The sequence below is a fragment of the Festucalex cinctus genome, chromosome 17 (assembly GCF_051991245.1).
Source record: "Festucalex cinctus isolate MCC-2025b chromosome 17, RoL_Fcin_1.0, whole genome shotgun sequence".
In the NCBI taxonomy this organism is placed as follows: domain Eukaryota; kingdom Metazoa; phylum Chordata; class Actinopteri; order Syngnathiformes; family Syngnathidae; genus Festucalex; species Festucalex cinctus.
This window is the reverse complement of record NC_135427.1, coordinates 20375894-20390943: the sequence shown is the minus strand read 5'-3', so window position 1 is coordinate 20390943 and position 15050 is coordinate 20375894. Positions and strand designations below refer to the sequence as shown.

The following is a 15050-nucleotide window of genomic DNA, read 5'->3' as shown; positions in this document are numbered from 1 at the left end:
CGAATTTATAAGTCGATTGTTGCGATTTTTTTTCATTCAAATTTAGAAAATACTAATCAGTAAGCTTGTAGAGTGTAAGATTTATATGAAAATGTATTATTTATTTATCTGAAATTTCAGTCTTATCGAGGTTGTAATCTGTTTCATGTTTGAACAGCATTAAAATAAAATATTAAGGCTTAATGTTCCGTTCATATAACATTCTTCCATGCTCAAGGTGTGAATCCTAAAAAAAACAAAACAAAAAAAAACAAAAAAAAAAAAAAAAAAAACGATTCTGCCGATTATTGAATCGATTCGAGAATCGCGCGATGTAGTATCGCGATATATCGCCGAATCGATTTTTTTTTTTTAACACCCCTAGGTTAAAATGTTGTTGTTGTTTTACAGTAAAAAGGCTGAGCTATCGGGTTTATGAATACTCTTGAGTGGTCACCAAGTACTGAAGTATGAATCTTTGATTAAAACAATTTCAAATACAAAGAAAAAAGGAGCATTTTTCCTTAAAATTGCATGAAATTAATGGTAATTTGGTAGAATTCACAAGTTTTAATCGTCTTTGACATGCTTTCATCAAAACCCACCAAGGATCAAGAATTACTTTACTCACAGTATTGTCTTGTTGAAATTAGCCCCTTTTTGGTCTTGCAATTGAGTATACTGTAACTCGCTCTATATGGTGACTGAATATGGAGCCTGAGCCTTCAATTTGTTGGGAAAAAAACAGCAAGCATCCATTATGACAATAACAAAGACACGTTTTGCGAAATAGGCCAATAAATGATTGATTTAGTGTTTTTTTTAGTTCTCGTTTTAATATTATTTCATAAAATATATCTATATATATAGGGGCGTGAATTGCCTCGTACCTGACGATTCGATCCATTTCATGATTCATAGGTCACGATTCGATTTGATACCTATTAATCCCGATATGAATTTACAAGTCGATTGTTTTTATTTTTATTTATTTTTTTTTTACTCAAATTTAGAAAATACCATTCAGTAAACTTGTACATGTACACTGTAAGATTTGTATGAAATTGTATTATTTATTGATCTGAAACTTCAGTTTTATAACTGTGAGCCAGTGCATTTAACAAACAGGTTGTAACCTTTTTCATGTTAGAACAGCATTGAAATAAAATATTAAGGCTTAATGTTCCATTAATATAACATTCTTCCATGCTTAAGTTGTGAAAGTTAGACGTTTTGTTGAATATTTTTTCCATCAAAAATGGATGTTAAAAAAGGGATTCGGCTGCCTATTGAATCGATTCGAGAATTGCGTGCGAGAGTATCTCAATATATTGCCGAATCAATTTTTTTAACACCCCTAATATATATTAGTTTTTACATTCATTACAAGTTAAATACTTAGCTAATTTGTTGTTACAAGTTAACTTTGCCAATATTAATCACATTAACAGTTTTTTCTGTGTAATATAACTTTTTTTCATTTTTTGCAGTGGAGGCTCATTTTAAACACAAACCCTGAGGCCTTAAAAAACACCAAGACTGAAGTTGGATCTGGCCTGGTCTCATTCGGATCAGAAAACGTGACCATGGACTGCGGGTTGGGCGTTTCCAGGGAGTGACAAAAGATGATGAGTAGCAAAAGACAGGTTGATAGCATTCAACGTGTTATGTAGAAAACTAAGTTGGGACTCAAAGCTCCAAGAGGTGATGTGAGGAAAAAAAAAAGTGAATGATAACACTTTTGCAGCAACCAGTGTGCGACTTGTTTTCCCTCCCCCCGTGGAAGTTTGTCTTGTGAATGGTTTGACCTCCCTGAACTCGAATGTTAGGAGTGATATTTACACTGGTTGAGTAATATTGCATTGTTAATTTATTGACTGTAGGGTGCGTGCGCGTTAATTGAGTTTGAACCACTGACATTGAAACCATGTTTAATCCTACATCTGCAAAGTACTGTTATCCACAAATATGCATTTAAAACACACACAAAACTCTCAGTGATCAGCTTTTGGCATAACTGCGGGAAAGTTGTTTTAAAGCTTATACAGTATACCACAACTGTTGCCTTTGTTTGTTCTCTTGAACTTTAACTCTCATTGTGAAACTGTTACCGCTGCTTTGAAGGATTGTAACGTGACGGGACTGTGTTTACGAGTGTTTTATTTATTTATTTGCCTTTTTTTTTTTTTTTTTTTTTTGACCATGATGATAATTTAATCACAGTAATTGTTTGTTTTACTATAAAATCCTAATGCATATGAACGTTTAATGTGTTTGTTGTCTGTGTACACGCCGGTATTTGATGTTTTCTTTGGAGCCATTATCTAGATTTGTTTTCTTACAGATTTGAGAACATTGATATAGAAATAAATAACACACTTATTTGTATATTTATTTATTTTTTTTAACTAATCAGTTCACATTGATCTCAAAGGGTCAAAGTGACAGCATTTTCTATCTTCTGATTGGATGGTCAGAGCAATCTGTCACAATCAGAATAGAAAAACACATGGTGTACAGTATTTCATTTTTATTTTTATTTATTTTTTTACAAGGAGCAGGTTTTGGCATGGTATTAGATAAATATTATAACTACTCCAAATGGTATGTTGCTTTTTGTTTGGTATAGAATTGATGGTTTCTGTTGTTACTGTGAAGTAGTATGAAGGGCCACTCAAATGCGCATGCGTAACACGTCGCGTACAATATGCTATAAATAATTTGCAAATTTACTTTTAATTTAAAAACAATCATAATTAAATCCACTATCGCTTCAGATAATAGTTCATTAATTTAATTGTAGCAATTAAAAAAAGTACAGTACATGATGAATTTCCTACCTGTGTTTGATCACGTGACCGTGTGACGTTACTAGCAACATGGCGACTTCCGTTGAAAACAATGGAGAGTCAGTGAGGAAAAGACGACTCAAAGGTGGTTTAACAACAACAGACGCAAAGTGTACTGGCAGCATCAGCAAAAAAGACGCGGTGAACACAGACGACGGCACCAAGAAAGGAAAGAAGCTCCAGTCGTTACAAACGGGGACTTTCTGGCTCACTCGTATTGTGCTGCTGCGCTCCGTTGCCTTTATTTACTGTGAGTATGTTGTCCTTATTGTAAATATATGAGTCAGTTGTTTTGGATACCTAGTAAAGTCCTAGATCCTATTCGAATCAAGTTTTGCTCCCTCATATGTATTTGGATTTGCTTTATTCCCTGTTATCTTTGTTCCCTCAATAACACTACAAGATTACTTTTGGTATATATCACCAATAAATGTTTCACTGATGCATAGAAAGAACTTGTGTCAAAACTCTCAGAAAATTCTCAAATCTGTCATTATCCTCTAGTGGTGGCGTTCATGGTTGCTTACAACCAGAATAAACAGCTGATCGGCGAAAACGGCCTGATGCCCTGCAAGAGCTACCTCAACAGTGTCAAGCGCTACGTGGGAGGAAAGATAGGCATGGCTGCCTTGGCCTACACACCCTCCATCCTCTGGTTCTTGGACTGGAGCAATATGGATGCTAACCTAGACGGCATCGCCTTGTTGGGGATGACCCTCTCTGGTTTTGTTCTGGTGATGGGAATGGCCAATATGGTTATCATGGTGACTTTGTGGATGCTATACCACTCATTGGTCAACGTGGGACAGCTGTGGTAAGTTTCTAATTCACTGAAATAGTAAGGATGACATATTATGGAAAATTGACTTTTTTAGTTGCTTGTATACAAATAGTTGGGATATAACAACATGTCTCATCTTTATGCTCTTAATTGTATCAAGATTTTAACATGTTTTTCCTTACTTTTCTTTCTTTACAGGTATTCCTTTGGTAAGTTTACATGATGCTACTGTCCAAGTACCTCCCCAATGTGGATTAGAAAAAACTTACTTTGATGTGTACAGGTTTGGATATTGTTTTTAATGACAGCATACAATTAAGAAAACATTCTATTTGATGTTTTTCTGTACATGAACTGAAATACAAGAACATGTACATGAGAAGTGCAGATCATCCTCAATGCACATAACATCTTCTTTTATGATTGTCATTACAAATTGTACGCTACTAGCGGAGTTTATAATTGTTTATCTAGGCTGGGAGAGTCAGCTGTTGGAAACGGGATTCCTGGCCATTTTCCTGTGTCCCGTATGGACTCTGTCCCAAGTCCCTCGCCGCTGCCCCCCCTCCCTCATCTGCATCTGGACTTTCAGATGGCTAATTGTCCGCATCATGCTTGGAGCTGTGAGTGGAGCTGCCTCTCTTTTGGCCACTGAATATAGAATACTACTGTTATTTATATGATATAAAAACACAATCAGGTACATTTGCACAAATATATTATGTGTATATGTTTGTATTTCAGGGCCTGATTAAAATCAGAGGGGACAAATGTTGGAGAGACCTCACCTGCATGGACTATCACTATGAAGTAGATTCTCTTTGTAATTTATTTTACTCTATTAAGATAAATGGGTAAAATTGAATTGGCCTGCCTAATATAATTCTACATATTCAGAAATATTTCCCATTTCATTTCAGACGCAGCCTGTTCCAAACCCGGTGTCTTACTACACGCATCGCTCTCCTTGGTGGTTCCATCGCTTTGAGACGATATCGAACCACTTTATCGAGCTCATCGTCCCCTTCCTCACTTTCCTGGGCCGTCGAATGTGCATCATCAATGGCGTGCTCCAGGTCTTCTTTCAGGTAGCATGATGATGAGTTTGTCTTTTTTTTTTTTTTTTTTTGAACATTAAAACAATTGTTACACTTTTACACTCTGGCAACGTTATTCATTTAATCCTGTTGTCTACTGAAAATATAATAACACAAATATGTGAGATACTGTAGATACACTCTATTGATACACTCTGCCAAATCATATTTTCAGTATTTTGTACAGCCCTGTTTTAATTGTGCTTGTGGATGATTGAGATTTTTTTTCACCCACACGTTTGTGCTTTAATCTGTTTTTGTTTGCACCTTTGAATGGTTCTACAAATGTCATAAACATACATTATATAATTTCTCTATTTAAAAAAAAAAAAGGAACGAACATAGTGGAAGATGTAATTAAAAATGACGCAAAAGCAGACCTTTCGGTCTCATTTAGAACACTGGTCCCTCTGCTGGCCAAGTAGTGTACATACAGTTCATTGGGTTAAAACAATTGTTACCCACTATAATATGACAATGTACTTTGGCATATTATATTTTATTGTATTGTACTTTAATGTTTTGATACATTGTTGATCCTTCCACATCTCTGCTGTGTCTCTAGATAGTTCTGATAGTGAGTGGGAATCTCAGTTTCCTCAACTGGTTGACCATTGTTCCCAGTCTGGCCTGTTTTGATGACGCATCACTGTCTTTCTTGTTTCGCTCCGGAAGTGGAGCTAAGAAAACCGTTTTTAAGATTCAAGATGAGGATAAAAATGGACGAACATCTGAAGTCACGAAAGGTATTATATTGTTCCGAGAAAACGGCCTAATGTTGTCAACACCCACAGTGTTAAAGACATGGCATCAACTTGGACTTGTACTCTCCTTAACTTATGTTCTCCCCAAAACATATAAATACGTTCTATTTTAAATGTATTGTCTCAAAGACGTATTTACGTTTTGATTTTTTATGCTAGAGCACACAGAAGGCTTTGATGTAGCCTCTCTGCTGCAGAGAATGGGTGGGAAAAAAATTGTAGTAATTACAAAAACGGCCAGCAGGTGGCAGCAGAATATAATAGATCAACCAGTGCCATGATGAAAACAAGCTGTTTTAAGCAGATTTGTGAATAATGATGAAACTTAGCTATATTCTAATGCCAATTGCTGCAAAACAGAAATAGATAGAAATATACTTTTCTTTTTCCTGTTGAAAGAAGAGACTTTAATCTTTCTTTTGGTAGGTTCCATGTTTTTATATCAATAGAACATAATATTCTGTGGGCCTTGCAAAATCAGTCAAAATCCAATAAAACAGCCGGGGGCAGCGAAAATGGCTGGGAGTGGATGAGTTAATGATGTGTCAACAAATATAATATTACCACTAAAAAACAAAAAACAAGTTAAGACCTTTTCCCGCTGCACTTAGCAGCTCACTCTCGACGAACCTATTCAATGTGCATGTGGTAATGGGCGGGCACCATGGAATCCAGCAATACACTCTGGCACTGACTGAACGAGTGCAGTGTGAAAAGGGCTTTACCATGTTTATTGAACCTCCTTTCTGGAGAACCCCCTTGGTACAATTCTTTAACTCCTCCAAACACTATTTCATTTGATCTTGCCCTTCCCCCCGCCTCCTCCTCCTCCTCCTCCTCCTTATAATGTGTGTATCAGGAATGCGGATTCGTCAGGTGGTCAATCTGTCTTTGGGCATTCTGATTGGCTGCCTGAGTGTTCCAGTGCTCATGAACCTACTGAGTCCTAGACAGGTGATGAACACCTCCTTTGACCCACTGCGCATCGTCAACACCTATGGGGCCTTTGGCAGGTACCTTCAGCAGTCATATCGTAGGATGATTATGTGAACAAATGTCTTTCTGAGGCCAAGTACAATTAGATTTCAGGGGTGTTTAATATTGGTGCCATAGCGATGGGGAAAAAAAAATCCCTCAAGCTTCAACGATCAACTTTCAGACCTGTATTGTTTTCCCATCCCTGCACAATCCTTCTTTTCCTCTCTCCAGTATTACCAAGGAGCGTACTGAGGTGATCTTCCAGGGCACTCTGAGCGAGGATCCCAAAGACCTGAAGGCAGTCTGGGAGGAATACCAATTCCTTTGTAAGCCGGGAGATCCTTACCGACGGCCGTGCTTCATTTCTCCGTATCATTACCGCCTGGACTGGCTCATGTGGTTTGCGGCGTTTCAGGTGAGCTGCTGTGGATTCACTGCCATACAGTTGTTTGCTCCCGGTTTTATTTGACATACAACATGGTGCACATGAGTCACTATAACACAATTTAGCAATAATAAATGTGATTTTAAAAAATGTGTTTTGGGGGACTGGTAACTAATTGTATTTACAATGAATAAAATGGCCGGGAGTCCACGAGTTGCTTCATATTTCAACTCCCAATTGTTCTGAATTTGAAGAGAAAAATGTACTGTTTCTATCGCCAATGTCCAACATGAAACACTACTGCCATGTAGTGGCAGAAACTTACCTCAATTCAAATCTGACTCAATGCTTTACACTCCTTTTTTAACTTTAAATAACTACTATTTACTTACTAGAAAATGACTATCAATGAATTAAGATACATTTTTTATTTGGTAACCATACTTGTCCACTTTTATGTTAAGAGTATGAAAACCCCCCAAAAATGTCATCCTACATTTCGAACAGATAATTTGAAATTAACTACAGAAATAATGCAATTACTTATAAAATCCTAATCGACTGATCCATTTCCACACAGACCTACGAGCAGAGTGAGTGGGTCATTCACATAGCAGGACGCCTGTTAGCTAACGATAGCACAGTCCTCTCACTGCTGGACCACAACCCCTTCCAGGACAGAGGCGTACCCAGGTAAGGGTGTACAGTTTGTAGGAGTCTGTTCATTTATATTGTGTTATCCAACCATTTGTGTCTACTCAGCAATAGCTTATGTTTGGGTAACGACCACTCCGGTCAATGCAACACTTTGCACCATTAACTCTTCTCATGATTTTGTCTGTCTCAGGTGGGTTCGAGGAGAACATTTTCGATACAAGTTCAGCCAACCGGGCAGTGCCAGTGCAGCTGAGGGCAAGTGGTGGCTGAGAAAGCGAATTGGTGCCTACTTCCCTGCTGTGGACCTTGCAGCACTCAGGGGATACTTCCAGTCCAGGGACTGGCCCCATCCACATATACCAACACGCAAGAACTAATATCTGCGACATTGACACAAAGAGGACAAGAAAGGTCAAAAGAGGTCTTCATCAATATAATAAAAGAACATGTTTGTGTACCGAATACATTTCGGGACCAACATTAGCCATATGACTATCATGCTATATGTCTTTTTTTTATTTTTATTTTTTTTACATAATGTCAAATGTTTGACCAAAATGAAATGCAGTTTATTCATTTTAAATGACAAAGTATTTTTAATGTCATTCAAACATACAACACCTGTGAAACTGCAAAATATATTGCATAACGGGAATAAATGAACTGCTGGTTATAATACATGTACAAGGACTACTGTATAGAAAGTTATCAATTTGCAAAAACGTACAGCATGGGAAAGTTAATTGTGCTGTTTTCATTTGACTTGCATCGAGAAAATAAGCAGTTGACCGCCTTCTTCTTATTCTAAGTTTTGCATATGCCAAATCCCAACCCTTGGAAACATCCCAGCAAAATGGCCTAGAGGATGAGGAAACTAAACCTTTTAAATATGAAACAATCTACAATGCTGCTATGAAGTCCTGCCACGCCAATGTAATTGTATTCATTAGCTTTATACATGCGCTTATCAATATTAATGTTGAGTTAAATAGCTTCTGAATACATTGCCTTACCTGAAGATAGTCATATTGAAATGATTTTTCACTCGCGGCATGATTTAAAACTCTTATATAGCTGCCAGAAACTGTTGGAAAAAAAATTGTAGTAACAACAAAATACCAATGGGTGGTGCTAAAGGATAGGAACTTTTTCCCCCCAATGCTAGAAGCGGGCACACGTTTCACAATTGGACTTTGTAAAAATCGTCTTGAACGACATTAGGCTAACTAGTCTGGACATTTATTTATACACCATTATTAGGGCCCGAGCAGCGACCGCTGCGAGGTCCCTCTTGTTTTTGTAAGAATTCTTCTTCTTCTCCGTAAACGATCGCATTTTTGAGGGCCTAAACATTTACGAAAACTCACCAAACTTTGCAGTCTCTTCGGGCCCGGCGAAAAATTTGATATTATGTCGTTGCCATAACAATGCGACTCTATAGCGCCCCCTAGCGTAGAAAAATAAAAACCAATCCCGGCCCGTTTGACCTAGAGCTACGAAAATTGCCAGGCACGTGTAGCACCCCGAGACGCACAAAAAAGTCAATGGAAGCCATTTCCTAAAATGTACAGGAAGTGAGCTATGAATTTTTGAATGTCCAATTTTGGCCCATTTTGGCACATTCACTGTGGTCATACTTTTTCCCCCTTTGCAAATATTTTTCAGCCAGTTGACTTCAAACTTGCCATGTATCATCTCAAGACCCAAGACAACAACTGGGCAAAATATCTTGACTTTTTGGAATACTATATGACGGGGGCGGGGCATCAAGTATTGATTTTAAAATTTAATTTGTCCAGAAAGACAAAATGCTGAATAACTCCCATGAACAAGCTAAAAAAAATCTCAAACTTCTCACGCAACTTAATAGTCACGGCCTGAAAACATCTATATGATACAATTCTGTTATATATATAGCGCCACCTAGTGGTGACAATAAATGTCATACTTTACGTTTTTAGCTACTATGCCAAGCTCTTTGAAGGGATCCAGTTGAAAATTGGTCAGACAAGCCTTAAGATGTTGATCATGCCCCACACCGAATATTGTAACTTTTCGCCAAAGGGCGTGGCCGCTACAGTGCCGCAAAGTCTGGTAATTTTTCGTGGCAATAAAAGCTGCTTTTACTTGACCCAGGTAATCCTATCTTCTCAAAATTTCACACATTTGATGAGAGTCCAGCCCCTAAGACATCTACGAACTTATATTTCATCTTACTGATAGCGCCACCTTCTGGCAATTTTTTTTCTTGCGATTTTTCTTCAATGTTTTTCTCCAACCACATTAACTGCACCTACCTCATATTTACTCAGATGAGGGTTTCGGTCTTCATGATGTCACAACACGGAGTTTGTGAGTTTTCGCGAATCGCTGTGGGCGTGGCTAAGCGCTGTTCGCCAAGAAAACAACACCAATTTTGAGGGCCTAAACCGGCATAGAAACGCATGAAACTTGGCACACACATCTGGCCTGGCAAAATGAACGATATTTTATCCTGGATTGTGCTATTTTTACAAAAATGACTCAATAGCGCCCCCTAGAAAATTTTAATGAAGCAGCCCCGGTTGTACGTTTAAGCAAGATCTACGAAAATTTTTAGGTGTATGAGGGAGCCCAAGACCTACAAAAAAGTCTCTTGGACCCATATGCTAAAATGAACAGGAAGTGAGCTACGAATTTTTGAATGTCCCATTTTTTACGATTTTAGCACATTTACAGGGGGCATACTTTTGCCCACTTCTCCTACACGTTTCATCCGACTGACTTCAGACTTGACCTGGGCTATGTCAAGACCTGAGCCAACGACAGGGAGAAAAATCTTGACTTTTCTAAATACTATATGATGAGGGCGGGGCATCAAAATTTGTGTTTCGCAATGAAAAATGATATGCTTAATAACTCTCCGGTAAATGCTCCAAAAAATCCCAAACTTGACATGTATCTTTATAGTCGAGGCCTGAAGCTATCTCTATGACAACATTCAGTTATATATGCAGCGCCACCTAGCCCTTGAGGCATGAAAAAAAAATACCCCACTTACGGTATTTTGTACAAAAAATGTAAACTCATTGTAAGTGTGATAACTAAGTCATTTATGAATATTCTTTTAGTTTCCACCACTCAAAATGTTCACTGGCATCAGACTTATCCAAACATATATATATTTTTATTTATTTTTGATAGCCTCTGTGGACATTAAAAGCAATATCGTGAATGAAGGATATGCATAATAACTCCACGGTACATGCTCCAAAAAAAATCCCACACTTGACATGTATGCTTATAATCAAGGCCTGAAGGTATCTCTATGACAACATTCAGTTATAAATACAGCGCCACCTAGCCCTTGAGGCATAATATATAAAAAAAAAAAAACACATACGGTATTTTGTACAAAAAATGTAAACTCATTCTAAGTGTGATAACTAAGTAATTTATGAATATTCTTTTAGTTTCCACCACTCAAATTGTTAACTGGCTTCACACCGATCCAAACGTATGTACGTTTCCATTTTGTTTTATTCATTTTTGATTGCCCCTTTGGACAATAAAAGTAACATTGTGCAATGAGTACAACGAGCGATGATGTATATATACACTTTTACAAAAAATACCAATCAGGGCAACTCGTTGCCTAAAAATAAATAAGGACGCTGATTTTTGCAGGTCTTAACAATCACCAAAACCCGTTGAGCTTGACACACACTGGCAAAAAAAATATTCTACATGTAAACGTTTATTATGCCATTTTCAAAGAAATTTTGCTTCCAATATGCCAGTACCCCAACGTGCCAGTACCCTAACGTGCAAGTACCCCAACGTGCAAGGACCCCAACGTGGCCCGGGCTGCGAGGGCCCTTTATAGCTGCTCGCAGCTCTAGTATTTGACTTGTGCAGTTGTCAAAATCTAAATGTGTCATCCCCACATCGAAAGAAACCACTGATGTAAAGTTGAAAAACTTGAAACTATTCGGCCGGTATTTTCATATTTCTGCTCGTCCTCGTTTAAACATTCTCACTTCAGAGGGGGAAGGTATTTCACAGACATATGTCCCGGCAGGTAACTTTTTTTTTTTTAGTATGTTACATTAGGCATGGAACTTGGCTGCCGGTGTAGTAGCTTTGAGTGTTTTCCAAAACATTCACTTTTGTAACATTGCTTTAATAATCCACTCCTATGGGAAGCGGTTTAATTTCCTGGCCTGTCTCCTGAAGCGGTGCACAACGCGTAACCGTCCAATATTACGCAGTTGGCGCATCCTTGAGTTGTGTCACAGCGTGCAATGATGCGCTTTCAATACTAAATCTGTGCCAAAAGCAAGCCGCGCCTTTGAAGACAACGTTTTTATTAAATAGTAACCTTTAAGCGTCGTACACACTGCCGCATTTTTACTACAATCCTATGTTTACGCCTTGGGAGAGGTAATGAAATGTTTTTGGTGGACTTTCCCTTTAAACCCTCAAGAGCGAGCTTTGCCTTCTGTTAACTCAAATCCGCAACAAGAGGGAAGAGAGAGAGGGCTGTTTACATTGTGAAGCGCATCCTCCAGTTACAGTCGCTAGTATATTTGTAACTGCTATCTTTATCTTTGCGTCAAATGATTTCAAACAAAATTTGTTTTTGTTTTCCAATCACGCGTGTCAGCAGGATAGTGATTGAGGCGCGGGTGTGAACTTCAGCAGCGTCCTCCTCGCGCCTGGCGCCACATCCACCAACCTGCAAGTGAACCACAAGGAGCGCATTTTCATCCTCCTTTTTTGACTTGGTTATCTTTTTTTTTGTCTCACTACATGCTGTTAGCGCCGATTGTTACCAGAGCCATGTCAAGAAAGAAGACGTTAAAGGGTAAAGGCACCTCCAAGAGTCCCAAAGGGTCGCCGAGCAGCGGCGGCGGCAGGACGGGGAAAGGTCTGGCCGCAGGTGCGTCGCCGACGTCCGGACTGGTTTACCCCAGTAGACCGTCCATCAGCAGCAGCGGCGAGTTCTATGACATCGCCTTCAAGGTGAGCCACACAGGAACGCAGGGGCATCTAATTAGACGCAGGTGTACCCAATTACTCGTGAATAATTAGTCGCATGCAGCTGTGTGCAGACCACTGATCCGCTGAACTTTTCCTATAAAGTCTACCTTTGTTTGTTACTTGTTTAAAAATCGTCTTTGAAATATTATCATGTGTAACAATTAGTTAACAAATTTATATTTTTGTGTTCACTATTCTGTATGTTGTGGGTAAAAAAAACAAAACAAAAAACACCCATTTGAAGTTAAACAACAGACGTTAGCTTTCTGCTATTAAACAACAAGCAATAAACGTTTGGAGATATTTGCAAGGAACAATGAGCATGTTCCGGGTCAAAATGACCCATCAGTCACGTCAACAGACTATAAGAAATGGTTAATTTCAAAGATGTGCAATGAAAACAGTTAAGCTATGTTTATTTTGTTGGTTTTGCAATTAAACATTCTAGGTCAAATTGACCCAGAGTATAGTTTTTATCCCTTTCTTTTCTTTTTTCTTTTTCTGCTATATGAAATGTCTTAGCGACAGACAATTAAAATTGTTCATTTTGACATTTTCCATTAAATGTCAATCGGCATGCTTTTGGAACGTTAAAAATAGCCTGGGCAAAATTGACCCACTTTTTAACATTGAAAACGACAAATAGGTAGTTTTTTTTTTTCCCTACGACACGTGTCAATTAAAATGGTTCTGACATATCTTCAATTAAATGTTTACAGGACTGCTTTTGGAACATTAAACATAGCTCGGGTCAAATTGACCCATTTTAAAATTAGTAGTTCTTAGCAATGAAACTTTATCAAGAAACAAAATGGTTCATTTTGAAATATTTCCAATGACAACCGTTCATCACAAGCTATAATTCATTATCAGGGTGCTTTTGGGGCATTAAATATAGCCTGGGTCAAATTGACCCATTTCATTTCATGATGAAACTTGTTAAAAATGTTTCAAATGAAATATTTGCAATGAAAACGGTTAATAGTGTTTACTGGAATGCATTTTTTTTTTTTTTTTTTAAATCATTAAAAATAGCCTGGGTCAAATTGACCCGGCAACAATATTGCTGTTCTTGTGAAACCAACCAAACAAGAGAGTTCAATATTAATTTGTAAATACTTTGGTTTATTAGACTGTTTGAATTAAACCAGCTATATGTTCTATATTTTTAAGTTTTGTCTCAGATTGTTTTCCTTTTTGAACAAGTTTAATGACAAAACGTTTTACATTTACATATCACATACTCTGTATTTCTGAATAGGATAATAATAAAATAAAAAAAAGGTAATCATTTGCCTCGGCTGTATGCAAATTGCTCATAGGAACCAGTATTCATTTCACACTTTAGTTAATATCGGTTCAAGTGTTGCCCCAAAATTAGAATGTTCTCGTTTGCTTATTGACAATTTAAGCTCCATTGACTATCACATGAGTATTGCTGGAACCAAGATAAAATGTTTCAGCTGGAAAATGTGAAAACTGGTGAATCCTGACAAAGCACACATTTTCCCCTTGTTGTTACTGACTGCTTGCATTGGGTCCAGGCTTTCACCAGATCCTTTAAAGCACACAAGCATACTCCCATGGTTTTCAAATGAGTCCGAAAAAAAAGTGCTTAGGATTGCTCAGTCCTTGCAATGGTCTGCAGTCCACTCAGTGCAATTGTAGGCCATCTGTCCTGGCAAGACAGTTTTTTGTTTTTTTTTGTAACTCTTTTTAATGGGTGTCATTACATTTTGCAGTTGGCATCTAATAAGAAAGGAAAGTAAACTTTCATATTAAATCAACACTACAATCAAAACTCTGTGTGGTTCTTTCTGAACACAAACCACTATTGCGGATGTTAATGAGATCGTTCCTCTTGTGCCTTAGGTGATGCTCGTGGGAGATTCAGGTGTTGGAAAGACCTGTTTGCTGGTACGCTTCAAAGATGGAGCCTTTCTAGCTGGCAGCTTTATCTCTACTGTGGGCATTGACTTCAGGGTAAGTTACCTTCGACTCACTGAGCTGAACATGTAACGGGACAATTTGTGAAACGTGATCATCAGTTTGAAGAAGACGTCTGGTGGAAGGCATAATATAGCAGCAAATGGGGATCAGCCTCATATCTTCGTCTATCTACACAGTTGTAAAAATACATTGTGTGACAATAGACACATTTATCAGTATTAACTAATAGGGAGCCCTGCGAGTGGCTGGCAACCAGTCCAGGGTCCCCCCCGCCTACTGCCCAGAGCCAGCTGAGATAGGCGCCAGCACCCCCCGTGACCCTTGTGAGCTGTGATTGGCTGGCAACCAGTCCAGGGTGTCCCCCGCCTGCTGCCCAGAGCCAGCTGAGATAGGTGCCAGCACCCCCCGTGACCCTTGTGAGGAATAAGCGGTCAAGAAAATGGATGGATGGATGGAACTAATAGGGATGTAACGATAAGGGCAATATCGTGATATCGTGATATTAAAACTGCCAGAATATCGTCGTCGTCATGTTCACAATATTTAAAAGGAACACATCTGTTAAAAAAGTCAGGTTGATTTCCATCT

At 38.3% G+C, this 15050-nt stretch overlaps 3 protein-coding genes across 5 annotated transcripts in view; all 3 read left to right on the top strand.

Moving 5' to 3' along the window:
- LOC144004782 (arf-GAP with dual PH domain-containing protein 1) overlaps positions 1-2237 on the top strand; it is a 30598-nt gene extending 28361 nt beyond the window's left edge. For both annotated transcript variants that reach the window (XM_077502305.1, XM_077502304.1), the window contains exon 11: positions 1470-2237. In XM_077502305.1, coding sequence (XP_077358431.1) covers positions 1470-1498 — 29 coding nt within the window. In that variant the 3' untranslated portion in view covers positions 1499-2237. The remainder of the gene's footprint in view (positions 1-1469) is intronic.
- A 608-nt stretch (positions 2238-2845) lies between these two features.
- On the top strand, positions 2846-8170 carry lmf1 (lipase maturation factor 1). Its single transcript, XM_077503593.1, has 11 exons — positions 2846-3078; positions 3333-3642; positions 3808-3818; positions 4084-4232; positions 4354-4419; positions 4530-4697; positions 5272-5452; positions 6330-6483; positions 6680-6863; positions 7414-7526; positions 7681-8170. Exons 1-11 carry the CDS (start codon positions 2859-2861, stop codon positions 7865-7867), a joined length of 1743 nt encoding a protein of 580 aa, XP_077359719.1. The 5' UTR covers positions 2846-2858; the 3' UTR covers positions 7868-8170.
- A 3364-nt stretch (positions 8171-11534) lies between these two features.
- rab26 (RAB26, member RAS oncogene family) overlaps positions 11535-15050 on the top strand; it is a 53032-nt gene continuing 49516 nt past the window's right edge. The window contains exons 1-3 of one of the 2 annotated variants that reach the window (XM_077503691.1): positions 11535-11912; positions 12292-12494; positions 14385-14495. In XM_077503691.1, the coding sequence (XP_077359817.1) occupies positions 12312-12494; positions 14385-14495 (294 nt within the window). In that variant the 5' untranslated portion in view covers positions 11535-11912; positions 12292-12311. Of the gene's footprint in view, positions 12495-14384; positions 14496-15050 lie in introns of both variants that reach the window. The other variant, XM_077503690.1, reaches the window with a different exon arrangement.